The 17706-nt window shown below is 42.7% G+C and overlaps 1 protein-coding gene across 2 annotated transcripts in view; it reads left to right on the plus strand.

Annotated features, from left to right (window-relative positions):
* The window catches only part of BCL2 (BCL2 apoptosis regulator), a 197345-nt gene extending 183460 nt beyond the window's left edge, over window positions 1–13885 (plus strand). Inside the window, exon 3 of one of the 2 annotated variants that reach the window (XM_026448260.2) lies at window positions 8453–13885. In XM_026448260.2, coding sequence (XP_026304045.1) covers window positions 8453–8587 — 135 coding nt within the window. In that variant the 3' untranslated portion in view covers window positions 8588–13885. The remainder of the gene's footprint in view (window positions 1–8452) is intronic. The other variant, XM_026448261.1, reaches the window with a different exon arrangement.
* The last annotated feature ends 3821 nt before the right edge of the window (window positions 13886–17706 follow it).

A 17706-nucleotide genomic window follows, 5' to 3' on the forward strand; every position in this document is an offset into this window, starting at 1 on the left:
CACCTCCAGGTGCTAATAGTTGAAAGGGGAAGGCAAACATGTAAACAGATGATCTTCGTATAATACTGTGAACAGGGAACAGCCAAGGATTATTTAGTTCAACCTAGGGATTTGGAGAAAGTTGCTTGCAGAAAATGATTGAGCTGAATCTCTGAATGAACCAAAGTTGACTTAAGAGTGACAAGCTGAGCAGGAGGACTAGGTTGGAGCCAGGGCATTGGGAACCTTAGACTTAAGCATGGAAGCAACAGACTTGATTCTGAATGGATCACTCTGGCTGCAGTACATGGAAGAGGTTTACAGGCAGACCACAAGACTCAGACCGAGGCAGAGAGATCAGATTGGAAATCACAGCAGTGATCCTGGGGAGAGAAGGTAAAGGGGGAGAGAAGTGTTCAGGTGGTAAAATCGGCAGTGCATCTACTGCCCTGTTCTGTCCTGTCCCCTGGCCGTTACCACTTTAGTGCTCACTAACTTGACCTCCAGCTATAAGAGATATGGCATCTGCATCTATTTCCTTGATGGGTACTTCACCTGTGCCATGACCAGCTAGGAGTGCTGGGGTATTGACATTCCATAGGAGCAACCTTCAACCAATGAATAGCAGGAGTTGGCGTATAAATACCCCAGCTCCCTAGCCCTTCAGTGGGTTAACAAGAGATGCACGGTCTACACTAGCCCTCAGATTTCCCTGGCAGGAGTAAGCTCTGTTTGCCAGTAGCAATAACTTGCTTGATAAGGTAACTCATGCATGGGTCTCTTCCTTTTTTCTCTCCCTTCCCTGCTCCCCTTAGAGTTCCTAGCATCATCTCCCAAATAAACCACTTGCACTCGAATCTTTGTCTTAGGGTCTGCTTCTGAGGGAACCTAACCTATGGCCATAGGATTTACTGGTGAATGAATGTGGGGCATGAGGAAGAGAAAAACATCTAGGAGACTCTCAGGCTGTAGGTTTACTTGATGCCATAGCCAGCTTGAAGACAGGAAGAGAGGGAGGCTTGATGGAGGGAGTGATGATAGCTTCAGTTTGGGGCAGGTTGATCAAACTCCTTAGGGGATGTCTTAGAAAGCAATTGGAATAAGTATTTGGCAGTTAGGGGAGACAGTGAGACTGGATATAAAGATGTTAGGGACATTATCACAGGGGTGGTATTAAGACCAAGAGAGTGACAGAGATTGGCCACAGAGAGAAAAGAAAATATCCAGACAGAAGCCTGATGGGCAGCACTGAGAACTTATCAGAATAGGCCAGGGAGGAGGTGCCCATGAGGGAGACAGAGAGGAATTTCTTCAGGAGGAAGGAGGCAGCCCAAAGAGAGCAGAGTCACAGAAGACCCTCAGTGGTCTCGGTGTCCGGGGCATCAGAGCCCCTAGTAAGATACAACCTCACAACCAGTGAATTTAACCACATGGAGGGTATTGGTGGTCTTTGTGGAGGTGGTTTCAGAGGCACAATATAGGCAGAAGCCAGACTGAGTGAGTTCAAATGTGGGTGGAAAGTGAGCCAATGAGTGTGGGTTGGCAGCTTGTCTAGGAGGGCAGAGACAGAGAAGATAATGGTTAGGGTGGAGCACACATCAGCACGGACATTTTGAGGATACCTGAGGCCAGAAAGGAAGGATGCGGTTGAAATTGTAGTTGAGAGCAGGGACAATTGACAGAGGAAGGTTCCTGAAGCAATGGGAGATGGTAGAATCAGGGCGAAGGGTGGAGAGAAGCAGGGAAGGACAGGCAGAAATGGACATTTGTGCATGGGCCAGGGTGGAAAGCTGTGGTAATTCTTGCCCAATGATCCCAATTTTCTCAGAGAAGTAAAAGGTGGGGAAGACATGTGAGACAAGTGGTGGCTGTTGGGAACAGTTATCAAAAGGAACAGAAAAGATCTGACAAAGAGTAAAGAATTCCTAGGTGGTGTCAGAACTCACTGAGTTTAGAGACCATCGATTTCCAGCAGCACCTGCCTGCAAGGTTGGGTGACTTTCTTCAGCAACACTTGGAAGCCCAAATGAGACTTGTTGTGGGCTGGAGTCCAAGTTGGGGCAGAGAGGAAGGTCGGGATGGGAGGAAGCAAGTTGAGGGAGGCAGGGAGGAGGTTCCCTGGGCAGAGAGAAGAACCAGCTGCTTGCCAGTGTTCTAACCTGTGAAGTGCAGGAGGCAGGTGAAACCCAGCCTTCATGCTCCTGTCCACCACGAATTTCCTTATGAATACACACTGTAAGGAATTTGCTTTACCTGTCAAAATTTCACTCACCTCACCTATTTAAAAAAAGAGCTAATATCTTTATTAGACATTGTTAAACCAATTCAGGGAACCTGAACATACTTGGAGGTTCCTTCCAGCTCAAAGTCTGTTACAGTGATTCTCCCTTTCCTTTTTTCTCCCTAACCTTAAAGTTGTCGTGAGGGAAGAGATCCCCAGAGGTCCCCGTGGAGACAAAAGTATAAAGTCATGAAAAAGAGAAAATATCAAAGGCATTTGATAGCTGTGTTTGATTTCCCATTGGCACGGTCTGATTTTCTTTTTACTTTCTTCTTACTGCTGATGAGACTGCAGTCTGCAGGATACAAAATGGCGGCACCCATTGATTTAGTTTAGTTCAAATGTGCACATAGAAGCATTACCTCTCTCTAGAGTGTAAACTCTTTGGGGACGGGATGGCTTTTCTCCCTTAGAATTCTCTTTGGTTGTATAACGTCTGTATACGTAGCTCAAAGATTGTAGAATGTAGCTGAATTTCTAATTTGCTTATAGCCAGCCAAGCCATATTAAATTTCCCCAGTATATAGAGAGGCAAGAACACACACTGAGCTCAGGGCCTGAACCTCTTATTGCAGGCTTTGGTCTCCTGGGCAGAATTCTTGAGAGTTCTTCTGGGCCAGGGTCTAAGGAGGCCCTCACTTAACCGGGGGCCTGTTGCATGGTTCTAGATCATGGCTGCTGCCTGGGAGCCCATGTCTCCCCACCACAAGGCATCATCTCCCAACATTTTTGTGTGTCAAATTATGGAGTCTGGAATTTTTTTCAGACTAAGCAAGCACTTAGAATGTAACATTATTATATGTAGTATATATTAAAGTATATTTCATAAATAGTAATAAACATGTTTGTATTGAATTAGAAAAAACAGCTAAGGAAAAAAAACAGAATAGCCTCATAAATGCCATGTCCTCATACCTACTTCTGCCTTCAGAGATAATGACTGTTAACATCTTGGCGTTTTCCTTTATATTATTTTTTTCTGTATGTAAACACGCACATGTATATGTTAGGTTTTTACAGAAGTGGAATCCTGTTTTGCTGACCGTTTTGTCCTGCTCTACTCGGTATGACGTTAGGAACACAATTTCTTGCCAATAACTATAGGGTATGACTTCTAATGCTGCACAGCCTTCCATCATGCGGGCACGCTGTCAGTCATCTATTGTCAGACGTTTGTTTCCAGGTTTATGCTATTATAAATAATCTGTGCACTTTATTATTTTTCCAAAAGAAATAACTGGAAGTGAAATTACTAAAAAAAGCTTTTTTAAAGCCTTTTAATATGCATTACCGAATTCAAAAGGTCTCCATATTTACCTTTACCTGGGCATAAGGGTTGTTTTGGGACCCCCGCCCATATCCCCAACTGCATGCCATTCTTTTCAGCACTTAGAATTAACATTCTCTTCCATTCTTCACAATTTGACCTTTAAAAAAAAAAAAAAAAATCTCATTTTCTTTGGAAGTAAGTTTACATGAAATTTCTTGAAGTGGACCGGGCGCAGTGGCTCACGCCTGTAATCCCAGCACTTTGGGAGGCGGAGGTGGGAGGATCACTTGAGTCCAGGAGTTTGAGACCAGCCTGGCCAACATGAAACCCTTTCTCTACTAAAAATACAAAAATTAGCTGGGCATAGTGGAGGGTGCCTGTAGTCCCAGTTACATGGGAGGCTGAGGCAGAAGAATTGCTTGAACCTAGGAGCCACTGCACTCCAGCCTGAGTGACAGAGCTAGACTCCATCTCAAAAAAAAAAAAAAAAATTATTGAAGATTCTGAAGGGAAAAGGAAAATGTTGGAGGGCAGCTACTGCCCAGGTGGGAGTGCTCCACGGCCCGGAGGAGTGAGGACAACTTTGCTGGGCTTAGAAGTCTTGACCCTGGTCTGTTCCCGTCCACAGCTCCCTGGCCTGGTTTCAACCCTGCAGCAAGGTTGGGGCTGGGAGTTTGGCCATCCTGTCCCCTTGGGCCAGCCCTGGGTGGAACTCAGATCCTCTGTGGCCTCTGAATTGGAAATTCATGGAGAAGCCATTGTGGACAGAGCCAGCAGAGCTGAGGCCCTGCCCACTTCCTCCTCATGGGAGGAGCCCGTGCGAGCCTTTCCATGTGAACCTGTGATCCGTGAAGTCGGTTAAGCCCTTGCCAGTCCTGACATGAGCAAGGGACACAGAGCTTCCTAAATATAGAGACGGGGATTTTGTCCGAATCACATGACGACCCAGGTTTTCTTTTTCCTTCTTTGTTGCTTTTAATACATAAAATGAGCATGTGTTTATTTAAAACAGCTTTCATACTTAAACAAATAATGACAGACTGTTCAAACAGACTTCGGAAATCGCCCTAATCAGAATGTTTGAAAAAGCAAGAAGACTTTCTACGAAAGAAGCTTTCAGGACATTTAGTCCCGAAGCCACAGGGTCTCCTTTGCACTTTGGAATTGTAGAAGGGCAAAGTTTAGAGGCCAGATCCAACCTCCAGGGGGTTAAATGACTTGCCCTGTAGCCCTACAATCTGATTAATAATGTATAAAGAAGGATAGATAGGTAGGCATTGTATTATCACTTCCCATCTTCCACCAGAACACGGGATGTGTACATTTTAATTCATAATTCCTATAGAAATTACGGACTATCCTCAGATCTGAAAGCTAAGAGAGAGCCAGGAAATTGCTTCTGTAAAATGGCAGGCTCAGCAGAACCTCTGGGGGAAGGGCAGGTTGAGTAGGTGCGGAGCAGGTCTGCAAGAGGACAGGCAAGAGGAAGGTGTTTGTTCTTCCAGGAGCTCACATTCTGTATCCAATTTACAAATGGCTTTGAGTGACCTACGTTAATCTTCACAATAATGAATTTTACGGCTATGGATGAAGTAAATGAGGCTCGGGGTTGGGTTATCTGCTCAAGGTTATAAACTAATAAAATATCAAAGCCAGGATTCACCCAGACTCCTCCTCTGGGTCCCATGCCCTTCTTAGCCCCCTGGGATGGCAACAGCACCTCTGTGCTGAGGCTTTGGGCCAAGAGCTGCTAGTTTAGCTCATCTCACTCTAGAAATGACATTGTTCTGCGTAATGCACGTCAGAAATGGCCTGTTAGGTTCATGAGAAGCACTGTTATTTGTGTGGGGGTGAGGGTAGTGAGAGGGAATTATTCCAGCTCTGAGGAGGTGGGGATATTTGGGACAGCATTTCTTCTGTTCTCCAGCACTGTGTGCCAGGCCCAACTGGGAGAAAATGCCAGCTGGAGTGTGTCCCTGCATCCTCCAGTTTCCCGGGATGGTTTCAGGTCCAGAGAGGACAAATGATCAGGGACTTAGTCCGGTTCAGATTTTGCCACACAAAACTCTGTTGATGACTAAAGGGTTTCAGAGCCCAGCCACTGACCTTCTCAATGTCAGGCCCAATTGCAGACAACCTATTGCCAGTGCCCTGAGAAATTCGGGGTGTTTTGGCTGTGGTGTTGGGGGTTTCAGCCCACCCATCCCTCAGAGAGAGAAGCATGGATGGGAAGACTAGTTGACATTTGCAGCCGTGTCTGTGACGTCTTGGGTTGCTCCCTGGAAGAGGCAGAGTTTCTCCTGCTTGCGGAGAAGTCCTGACTCCTTCCTGCCCCACTGATTCCTGCTTGTAGAGAGGGGTGCGCATCTTGGCAGACAATCATGATTGTGCCTCAGCTCTGTGCTAAGAGCTCTAACTACACATTTTATGTACGTCTATTGCCTCTCTTTTCTAACACTGAAATTTAGAAATGTTTAACGATAGATATCTAAAAAGAAGAAGAAAGTCCTTGCGCCCTCTCCTGGTAAAAGTTAACCAAGGACCTCCAAAGATGCAGAAGGCCTGCTGGGTGAGCCGTCGCTGGTCTGGGCTCGCTGATTGTGCTGATTTGACCAATGCTGTTGACACACTGGATGGGTCATCTGTTCTTCTATGGTCTGTGATTACAGAGCATCTTGTAAACTAGGGTTTCTCAGCCTCAGCCCTGTTAGCACTGGGGGGCTGCCCTGTGCGTTGCGGGCTGTTGAACAGCGTCCCTGGCCTCTGCCCACTAGATACCTAAATCTTTGCCTGCCTTTTGTAAAAGGTGGCATTGGTTGGAGGGCAACCCATGAGTGAGGATGGCTCAAGGCAAGCCCTTCATGATTTCTGGAAGCAATACTGATGACTGGTCAAGTGAGGTCACTTCTAGGAGTTTATTTCAAAAAAGCAACTGAACAAATAGATAAGAATTTATGTACAAAAATATATCATGATATTGTTTATAATTGCAAAAGTTTTAAACACTGTAAAAATGAATTTTTTAAAGTATGGCACATATTATATATCATGAAAATAATTGCATAAATCTATATTTAATAATGCAGAAAGTTCCCCTGACAATGTCTTAAACCCTTATCAAGACTACCTCAGCATTCTCTGAGGCCGTTACATATAGAAGGAGTAATTCCAAGCAGATTAATAAGCATCTGGGCAAAGCATTAAGCCAAAGACAGAATGTAAACTGATGGTTGTATTCAGAACACTTAAGTGAACAAACATGTACTACGCACCTACAGTGCACCCAGACCATGCCCAGCACGGGGAGACAAAGAGAATCCCTGGTCCCACTACTACAGCCCTTGCCCCAGAGAAAGGGAACCCCTCAGTGCACTGTTGGAGCCCCTCCCAACAGCGATGCCCAGGGTCATGGTATGTTACTGTTTCCTGTAATAAAATTGTGTGCTTTGAGTCAGGGTTGTTGGAGATAATGTGGAACTATTCTTGTTTTCTTCTTCATACCTGAATAAATCAGAACTAAAAAGAATTAATTTACTGATGTATATATTCAAATATTCATTCGGTAAGTTGTCCAAATACTCATTGGACCCAAATGTGAAACATAATCTCCCCCAAATCTAGGAAATGGTCAATCCAAGCTGGTCCAGAGGGTGGACTCTGCTCCAACGCTACAGACCTGACTTGAGATGGAAGATAGGAATGGAAGGAAGACACCCTCTTTGTCGGACCTGCACGTCCAGTGACACACCCTGATCTCATGCCTTGTGAGATCCACAGTTTGAGTGTGGTCGTTCAGTCTGGCCAGCCCCAAGACAAACCCTCTGGCGGCTCCCTTTCCCTGAGAGAACCTTGACCTTAGGGGCTGGCACTGCACCAGTCGAGGCCGCCCTGGCCCCTCCACCGACTGAGCCCTCGGCCGACCAAATGCTCTCACAGAGCTGCCGTTAGCCACACCAGGGCATCAGCAGAGAGAAGGGTGCTGGTTTCTATCTGGGTTCAAAGCCTGGCTGTGCCATTTGTTAGAAAAGTCTCTTATTCCCTGTGATTCTCAGCTTTTTCATCTTCAGACAGAAACAAATAAAATAACTTAGTAACATTGGTACAAAGAATTAGCTGGATGAGATAGCTCACAACTTTAATCCCAGAACTTTGGGAGGCTGAGGCAGGAGAATCACTTGAGCCCAGGAGTTCAAGACCAGCCTGGGAAGCGTAGTAAGACCCCATCTCTACAAAAAAATTTTAAAATTAGCCAAGCGTTGTAATCCTAGGTAGTCAGGAGGCAGAGGCAGGAGGATCGCTCTTGAGCCCAACAGTTCGAAACTGCCGTGGGTCATGATTGCACCACTGCACTGCAGCCTGGGCAACAGAGCAAGACTCTAGCTTTTAAAGAAAAAAAAAAGTTTGGTATGAAGACTAAAATAATGCATGTCAGACATTTGATAAGATGTCAACACTCAATCAAGGAGTGTGACAGACATCATCATTGCTACATTTTATTACTTTTGTGGATGGGCGTGCTAGCTAAAACTGCAGAACCTCTAATATTTTCTAACTGCCTCTGCTGTTTTTCTCCTCAGCCCTTAGCACTCTCTCCTACACCACGTGATAAATTATATTGATTGCTGTCTATGCTGTTCCACTAGATGGAAGCTTCGTGAAGTAGGAACTTTTAGTCTATTTTATGCACTGCTGTATCTCTAAGATGCCTGGCATGTAAATAGGTTCTCAATAAATATGTCTTGAATTAATGAAAACAGTGGTTTCTGAATCATGGCCTCCAAAGAGCGTTTGCCTTTTCCCCTCTCGCCCTTCTGAAGGTGCCCAGGCTGCCCTGGCAGGATACCTCTTTCTCTGTGGGGTGGCATTCTCTGCTCTCTTTCTAATACTCTTTTTTTTTCTTTCCTTCTCTACCCCAACTGCAGGATGCCTTTGTGGAACTGTACGGCCCCAGCATGCGGCCTCTGTTTGATTTCTCCTGGCTGTCTCTGAAGACTCTGCTCAGTTTGGCCCTGGTGGGAGCTTGCATCACCCTGGGTGCCTATCTGGGCCACAAGTGAAGTCAACACGCCTGCCCCAAACAAATATGCAAAAGGTTCACTAAAGCAGTAGAAATGATATGCATTGTCAATGATGTACCATGAAACAAAGCTGCGGGCTGTTTAAGAAAAAATAACACACATATAAACATACACACAGACAGACAGACACACACACACACACCAATTTTCAGGCAAAATGTCGAATCAGCTATATACTGCCAAAGGGAAATATCATTTATTTTTTACATTATTAAGAAAAAAAGATTTATTTATTTAAGACAGTCCCATCAAAACTCCTGTCTTTGGAAATCCGACCACTAATTGCCAAGCACCGCTTAGTGCGGCTCCACCTGGATGTGCTGTGCCTGTAAACACAGATTCGCTTTCTGTGTTGTTGGCCGGACTAACTCACCATTTGAAGAGCAGATGTATGGAAAAAGGACCTGATCGTTGGGGAAGCTGGCTTTCTGGCTGCTGGAGGCTGGGAAGAAGGTGCTCATTCACTTGTATTTCTTTGCCCTGGGGTCTGTGATATTAACAGAGGGAGGGTTCCTGGAGGGAAGTCCATGCCTCCCTGGTCTGAAGAAGAGACTCTTTGCATATGACTCACATGACACATACCTGGTGGGAGGAAAAGATTTGGGAACTTCAGATGGACCTGGTACCCACTGAGATTTCCACACCGAAGGACAGCGATGGGAAAAATGCCCTTAAATCATAGGAAAGTATTTTTTTAAGCTACCAATTGTGCCGAGAAGCATTTTAGCAATTTATACAGTATCATCCAGTACCTTAAGCCCTGATTGTGTATATTCATATATTTTGGATACGCACCCCCCAAATCCCAATACTGGCTCTGTCTGAGTAGGAACATAATCCTCTGGAACTTGAGGAAGTAAACATTTCGGTGACTTCGGCATCAGGAAGGCTAGAGTTACCCAGAGCATCAGGCCGCCACAAGTGCCTGCTTTTAGGAGACCGAAGTCCGCAGAACCTGCCTGCATCCCAGCTTGGAGGCCTGGTCCTGAAACTGAGCCTGGGCCCTCACTGGCCTCCTCCAGGGATGATCAACAGGGCAGTGCCGTCTCCGAATGTCTGGAAGCTGACGGAGCTCGGAATTCCACTGTCAAGAAAGAACAATAGAGGGGCGCGGCTGGGCCTGTCACCCTGGGGCCCTCCAGATAGGCCCATTTTCACGTGGAGCATGGGAGCCACAACCCTTCTTAAGACATGTATCACTGTAGAGAGAAGGAACAGAGACCCTGGGCCCTTCCTAGCAGAGGGACAGGGTGAAGGCTGGGAACGTGAGGAGAGGCAAACGGCCATGGCCCATTTTGGCCATAGCACATGGCACGTTGGCTGTGTGGCCGTGGCCCACCTGTGCAGTTTAAAGCAAGGCTTTAAATGACTTTGGAGAGGGTCTTAAATCCTAAAGGAAGCATTGAAGTAAGGTGTCATGGATTAATTGACCTATGTCTATGGAATTACATGTAAAACATTATCTTGTCACTGTAGTTTGGTTTTATTTGAAAACCTGACAGAAAAAAAAAAGTTCCAGGTGTGGAATATGGGGATTATCTGTACATCCTGGGGCACTTAAAAGCAATCAATGGTGGGAAACTATAAAGAAAAAAAAGAAGTAACAAAAGAAGTGACATCTTCAGCAAATAAACTAGAAAGTGTTTGTTTTGTTTTTTTCTTCCAGTTTAGAATCAGCCTTGAGACATTGATGGAATAACTCTGTGGCATTATTGCATTATGTATCATTTATCTGTATTAACTTTGGAATGTACTCTGTTCAATGTTTAATGCTGTGGTTGATATTTCGAAAGCTGCTTTAAAAAAATACATGCATCTCAGCGTTTTTTTTTTTTTTTTTTTAATTGTATTTAGTTATGGCCTATACACTATTTGTGAGCAAAAGTGGTCGTTTTCTGTTTGAGATTTTTGTCTCTTGATTCTTCAAAAGCATTTCTGAGAAGGTGAGATAAGCCCTGAGTCTCAGCTACCTAAGACAAACCTGGATGTCACTGGCCACTGAGGAGCATTGTTTCAACCAAGTCATGTGCATTTCCACGTCAACAGAATTGTTTATTGTGACAGATATATCTGTTGTCCCTTTGACCTTGTTTCTTGAAGGTTTATTCATCCCTGGGCAATTCCGCATTTAATTCGTGTTATTCAGGATTACATGCATGTTTGGTTAAACCCCTGAGATTCATTCAGTTAAAAATCCAGATGGGAAATGACCAGCGGATTAAAATCTATGGTGGTTTGACCTTTAGAGAGTTGCTTTACATGGCCTGTTTCAACACAGACCCACCCAGAGCCCTCCTGCCCTCCTTCCGCGGGGGCTTTCTCGTGGCTGTCCTTCAGGGTCTTCCTGAAATGCAGTGGTGCTTACGCTCCACCAAGAAAGCAGGAAACCTGTGGTATGAAGCCAGACCTCCCCGGCGGGCCTCAGGGAACAGAATGATCAGACCTTTGAATGATTCTAATTTTTAAGCAAAATATTATTTTATGAAAGGTTTACATTGTCAAAGTGATGAATATGGAATATCCAATCCTGTGCTGCTATCCTGCCAAAATCATTTTAATGGAGTCAGTTTGCAGTATGCTCCACGTGGTAAGATCCTCCAAGCTGCTTTAGAAGTAACAATGAAGAACATGGACGTTTTTAATATAAAGCCTGTTTTGTCTTTTATTGTTGTTCAAATGGGATTCACAGAGTATTTGAAAAATGTATATATATTAAGAGGTCATGGGGGCTAATTGCTGGCTGGCTGCCTTTTGCTGTGGAGTTTGGTTACCTGGTTTAACAGTAAATGTACCCAGCCGCTTGGCCCCAGAACTGTACAGTATTGTGGCTGCACTTGCTCTAAGAGTAGTTGATGTTGCATTTTCCTTATTGTTAAAAACATGTTAGAAGCAATGAATGTATATAAAAGCCTCAACTAGTCATTTTTTTCTCCTTTTTTTTTTTTCATTATATCTAATTATTTTGCAGTCGGGCAACAGAAAACCATCCCTATTTTGTGCCGAAGAGGGATTCACATCTGCATCTTAACTGCTCTTTATGAATGAAAAAGCAGTCCTTTTTATGTACTCCTCTTTACACTGGCCAGGGTCAGAGTTAAACAGAATATACGCACTTTCCAAATTGGGGTCAAGGGCTCTAAAAAAAGCCCCAAAAGGAGAAGAACATCCGAGAACCTCCTCGGCCCTCCCAGTCCCTCGCTGCACAAACACTCCAAAAGAGAGGCCGGAACGACAGCTGACAGGGTCTATGGCCATCGGGTCGTCTCTGAAGATTTTGCAGGGGCAGAAAATTCTGGCAGGCTTAAGATTTGGATTAAAGTCACAGAATTAAGGAAGCACCTTGATTTAGTTCAAACAAGGAGCCAACATTCTCTCCACAGCTCACTTACCTCTCTGTGTTCAGATATGGCCTTCCATTTATATGTGATCTTTGTTTTATTAGTAAATGCTTATCATCTAAAGATGTAGCTCTGGTCCAATGGGAAAAATTAGGAAGTGATTATAAATCGAGAGGAGTTATAATAATCAAGATTAAATGTAAGTAACTAGGACAGTTCCAACACATGTCTAGCTTTCACCTCCAGGATCTATTGAGTGAACAGAATTGCAAATAGTGTCTATTTGTAATTAAACTTACCCTAAAACAAATAATTTATAAATGTGAACTTAAACTGTCATTCCAATTGTACTTTTAAGGCAGTGGCTGTTTTTAGACGTTCTTATCACTTATAGTTAGTAATGTATACCTAGTCTATCAGAGAAAAACAGGAAAGGCTTGAAATACAAGCCATTCTAAGGAAATTAGGGAGTCAGTTGAAATTCTATTCTGATCTTATTCTGTGGTGTCTTTTGCAGCCCAGACAAATGTGGTTACACTTTAAGAAATACAATTCTACATTGTCAAGCTTATGAAGGTTCCAATCAGATCTTTATTGTTATTCAATTTGGATCTTTCAGGGATTTTTTTTTTTTTTTTTTTAATTATTATGGGACAAAGGACATTTGTTGGAGGGGTGGGAAGGAGGAAGAATTTTTAAATGAGTAAAACATTCCCCAGTTTGGATCAGGGAGTTGGAAGTTTTCAGAATAACCAGAACTAGGGGTATGAAGGACCTGTATTGGGGTCGATGTGATGCCTCTGTGAAGAACCTTATGTGACAAATGAGAAACATTTTGAAGTTTGTGGTACGACATTTAGATTCCAGAGACATCAGCACGGCTCAAAGTGCAGCTCCATTTGGCAGTGCAATGGTATAAATTTCAAGCTGGATATGTCTAATGGGTATTTAAACAATAAATGTGCAGTTTTAACTAACAGGATATTTAATGACAACCTTCTGGTTGGTAGGGACATCTGTTTCTAAATGTTTATTATGTACAATACAGAAAAAAAATTTAATAAAATTAAGCAATGTGAAACTGAATTGGAAAGAGATAATACAAGCCCTTTAGTCTTACCCAGTGAATCATTCTGTTCCATGTCTTTGGACAACCATGACCTTGGACAACCATGAAATATGCATCTCACTGGATGCAAAGAAAACCAGATGGAGCATGAATGGTACTGTACCAGTTCATCTGGACTGACCGAGAAAAATAACTTCAAGCCAACATCCTATCGACAAGGTTATTCTGCATACCAAACTCAGCACAGAAGACAGGAGCACTGGTGGAGGATGGAAAGGCTCGCTTCATCAAAACATTTCTGAGACTATTAATAAATAGGACTGTAGTATAGACACTGAGTAATTCCATGCACCTACACCTTTTGGAAAATCTGCCGTGGGCCCTCCAGATAGCTCATTTCATTAAGTTTTTCCCTCCAAGGTAGAATTTGCAAGAGTGATAATGGATTGCATTTCTTTTGGGGAAGCTTTCTTTTGGTGGTTTTGTTTATTATACCTTCTTAAGTTTTCAACCAAGGTTTGCTTTTGTTTTGAGTTACTGGGATTCTTTTTGTTTTAAATAAAAATAAGTATACAATAAGTGTTTTTGTATTGAAAACCTTTGTTATCAAGATTTTCATACTTTTACCTTCCATGGCTCTTTTTAAGATTGATACTTTTAAGGGGTGGCTGATTTCCTGCAACACTGTACACACAAAAATATATGGTAAGGATGCTTTACACGGTTAAGGTAAAGTAAGTCTCCAGTTGGCCACCATTAGCTATAATGGCACTTTGTTTGTGTTGTTGGAAAAAGTCACATTGCCATTAAACTTTCCTTGTCTGTCTAGTTAATATTGTGAAGAAAAATAAAGTACAGTGTGAGATACTGGTTGTGCCCTGGAATTGTTTATAATGTGTTAACATGATTTCGCCCTGCCATTCATCATCATTACACAAGACTTTGAAAAGCCTTCTTAACAAGCCAGTAAAATCACCAGGACCCCACTCTAATGAAGCCCTCAGGGACCAGGCTAATGGATTGCCTTACAGGCGAAACCACCTTAGAAGGAGACTCTTGTTTCTTGGTAATAACCCTCCTGGTTAGGTCTAAGATAGACCAGTCTTGAGTTCTACTCCCTGGGAGAGCTACTGTTGCTATTGAGTGTGTTCTTCCATATAGACCAAAGATCCCAGCCTCTGCATTTTATAAGATGAAGTGTGTGTGAAAAGCAGGGAAACAAGCTGAAAGTTCTATTTTGAAGTCAACATTTTAGATGGAACCAAAGCAGCTACTTGCTTTGGAGCACGTAAACCCTAAGTGGCAAGGGATCTGATGTTTCTCACTGGGTTCAGGTTCTGATACCCAAATCCTCAACCCTTCAAGTCTTATCAATTAGACTCAGTTAAAAGGACTCTGATAGTAACATTCAACTGTTGAGCACCTGCTGGATACAACACTGTATGCATACTACCTTTTGCTCACAAACCTTGCAAGGTAGGTATTGGCCTCTTGTGTTTTGTGGGAGATAACTGAGAGCCAAGACGTTGAAAAAATATGCCCAAGTTCTCAATCATCATAAATTACAGAGGCAGGATTTGAGCCCTGGTGTGGCTGACTCCATCCTTTGAATCGGTAGCCTCCAAATTGCTGCACATGGAACCATGGTGGCACAGCCTTCTCAAGGAGTACCCAGGCATGGGATGTTTAGAAGAATCAATGTTCTCAACACCTATGGGTACTCTTTCATAAACCGATTTCCGTGAGCACACCCCTGAGATCAGACCAGCTCTCCTCACCCTCCCCTTCCACAATCATCTGTCACACTCCTCAGAAGAGGGGCACACTCCTCCCTCTGTCTGAATCTAACTGTGATGCCCTGCAGTAGTGAGTGCCTCATACTGGCCCTGAGAGCTGACTGTGTGCCTGTCTTCCCAAGCGTGTGTCAGTGAGGTCAGGTTAGTGGCTTGAAATTGGCTGTGGTGGCCGGGCGCGGTGGCTCATGCCTGTAATCCCAGCACTTTGGGAGGCCAAGGCAGGCAGATCATGAGGCCAAGAGTTTGAGATCAGCCTGGCCAACGTGGTGAAACCCTGTCTCTACTAAAAATACAAAAATTAGCAGGGTGTGATGGTGGACGCCTGTAATCCCAGCTACTCGGGAGACTGAGGCAGAATTGCTTGAACCTGGGAGGCAGAGATTGTAGTGAGCCAAGTTCGCACCATTGCACTCCAGCCTGGGTGACAGAGCAAGACTCGGACTCAAAAAAAAAAAAAAAGAAAGAAAGAAAAAAAAGAAATTGGTGTGTGGTGGAAGCCTTTACACCATGTAAATGAAAAAAAACTATAAAGCAGGGCTTTCTTTTCTTTGCCTTTTTCTTTTTTCCCAAGAGAGTAAATTTACCTACACACCACTGGGCATGGCCCTGGAGTGTTAGAATTCTTGGGTTACCAAAAGGCATTATTTGAAATCCTGGGACTATATTGGACTGTAATGACTGGGGAGCAAATCCTTTTGGAAACTGGTTTTCTAATTCTTTACTTTTAACAAAGTTGAAAGAGTTTCTAGTGAAGACAGCTGATAGATTTTTTTAAATGTGATTTTTGAATATACCAGAAATTCAAAGAGTTGAATAACGTCACTATAACAAAACTGTTTCCAGTCTCATGTAGTTGTTATATGAACAGCCCTCCTCAGAGCTTATATCCATAAAGATATAAAACAAGAATAGACTCACTTTCTAGCATTATGTAGTTTTTATTTATGGGTATGTGTCTTTCTGGGGATGGAGAGGGAATAAACTAGTCCCATCTCTTTTAAGAGGTTTATTTCCAATAAAATTTAAATTTTATACTTAATAATTATTTGTCAAAATTGTAATATATTTGTGCATTTTTATGAGTTGGGTAATGGTAACTGTATACTCAACTCAGGAACACAAAAAGCCTTATGGTCACAAAAATTTATAGATTTGCTATAGAAGATTCTGAGGTAAATCAATTTTAAGAAATTGTAAGTTGTAAATTTAGTTGTAAGAAATATCATATTAGGATAAAATGAGAGACAGACTTATGAATTTGAGGAGAAGATAAAGAAATGTAAAATGTCCAAGTGTCAAAAAGTAACTCCTATATTTTTCATGTAGGGTATTGAGTATCATGCCACTACGGTATTTCAATTCTAATGGGCATCATTTTAAAATGATGTAACAAATTTATTTTTAAAATGTGAATTCTTAAAATAACTTGTCAGACAAACTTGTTATTAGCATGTGTCAGAATTCTATTTCAGACTGGCCTCAAAAGAAGAGGCTCCCAGCAAGCCAGCCAATTCAGTGATTCTTTTTTGGAAGAGACACAAACAGAAAAAAAAAGAAATGGCACCACAACAGAAGAACAGCTCAAGACTGGTTGACATGGTTTAAGATAGCTGAGTGGAGACCCTGACGTCTCAGCAGTTCTTAATCCCATTATAGTCTATCCGGAAATTACCCAAGCATTTTATCAGGAATCATAATTACTTCATGGAAGGGGTTACAAATGACATCATGCGAAAAAGTTCTGCCACAGACGGTTTGGGAACAATTTTCTTTCTTATACTATTAAACAGTACTTTGGAAATTATATCCTTAGCAACTATTGACATTTAAATTTTAAAAATGAACCATCACACATGTGCAAGCATGGTATATACCTTTCCAACTGCTGACAAGGGGGCCTTCTGTCAAGTTGGGGTGGCACATCGGCTGATTCATCAGAAGACCCTTTCTGGAAGCCCCTTCAGGCTCTCCTCTGGACTTCACTGGAAACTGAAAAGCAGATACTACCCGACAGGGTATTTTATTTAAATTAATCTTTCTGTCAGCACCAAGGAAACAAGTAATTGGATAAGAATAATAATTGTAATAATTACTCAATCTGGGAACAAAAAGTAAAGCCTTAAGGTCACTAAAATGCATTTAAATGCATAGGCTTAATCTTTGCTGTAGAAAAGTATGAAAAACTAATCAATTTTAAATGTTAACTTTAAGAAATCTCATCTGGGATAAAATGGGGGTGAAAATGTGAATTTGAGAAGTGAAAGTGCCAAATTTCCAAGTGTTAAAAAAGAACTTGTATTTTTTATGTAGATGGTTTTCAGCTATCAAAGCATTGTGGTACTTAGCTTCCATTGTATACATTTTTAAAGTGATATAAAACAAATCTGGTTACGATTCCTATCAACATAGGCATGAGCCACTGCGCTCAGCCCACAAGCCCCAGGGAAAGCCCAGAACTTTCCTTTGTGAAAGTTCTGCTGTTTAAGTGCTCCAGCACTCTACCCTCAAAACCCTCTACAATCCCATGTTTACTGGAAGAGGAGAGAAGGCCCTTTTTTGTGACCCTTTTTTGGTGTCCCACCACACACTGCCACCAAGTGGAGGACTGCGTCTCCGGTCCCTGGCAACCTCATCCTGAGAATGGAGGATTTGCCAGGCAGGACCATTTCTGGGCCAATTTGGCCATGCAGCAATTCTTTCTGGAAGAGATACATACACAAGAAACTATTCAACGGTGTGCAAATGTGTACAAACTAAATGTATACAATGGGAATCTAAGTCCCACAATGATTTAACACTCAAACACCATCTACATGGAAAACACAGAAACAGGTTTTCTTGTAACAGAAATTTGACATTGCTTCTTTTACTCCACAAATTTACATTTTTTACCCC

This window comes from Piliocolobus tephrosceles, chromosome 18 (genome assembly GCF_002776525.5).
Source record: "Piliocolobus tephrosceles isolate RC106 chromosome 18, ASM277652v3, whole genome shotgun sequence".
Classification (NCBI taxonomy): domain Eukaryota; kingdom Metazoa; phylum Chordata; class Mammalia; order Primates; family Cercopithecidae; genus Piliocolobus; species Piliocolobus tephrosceles.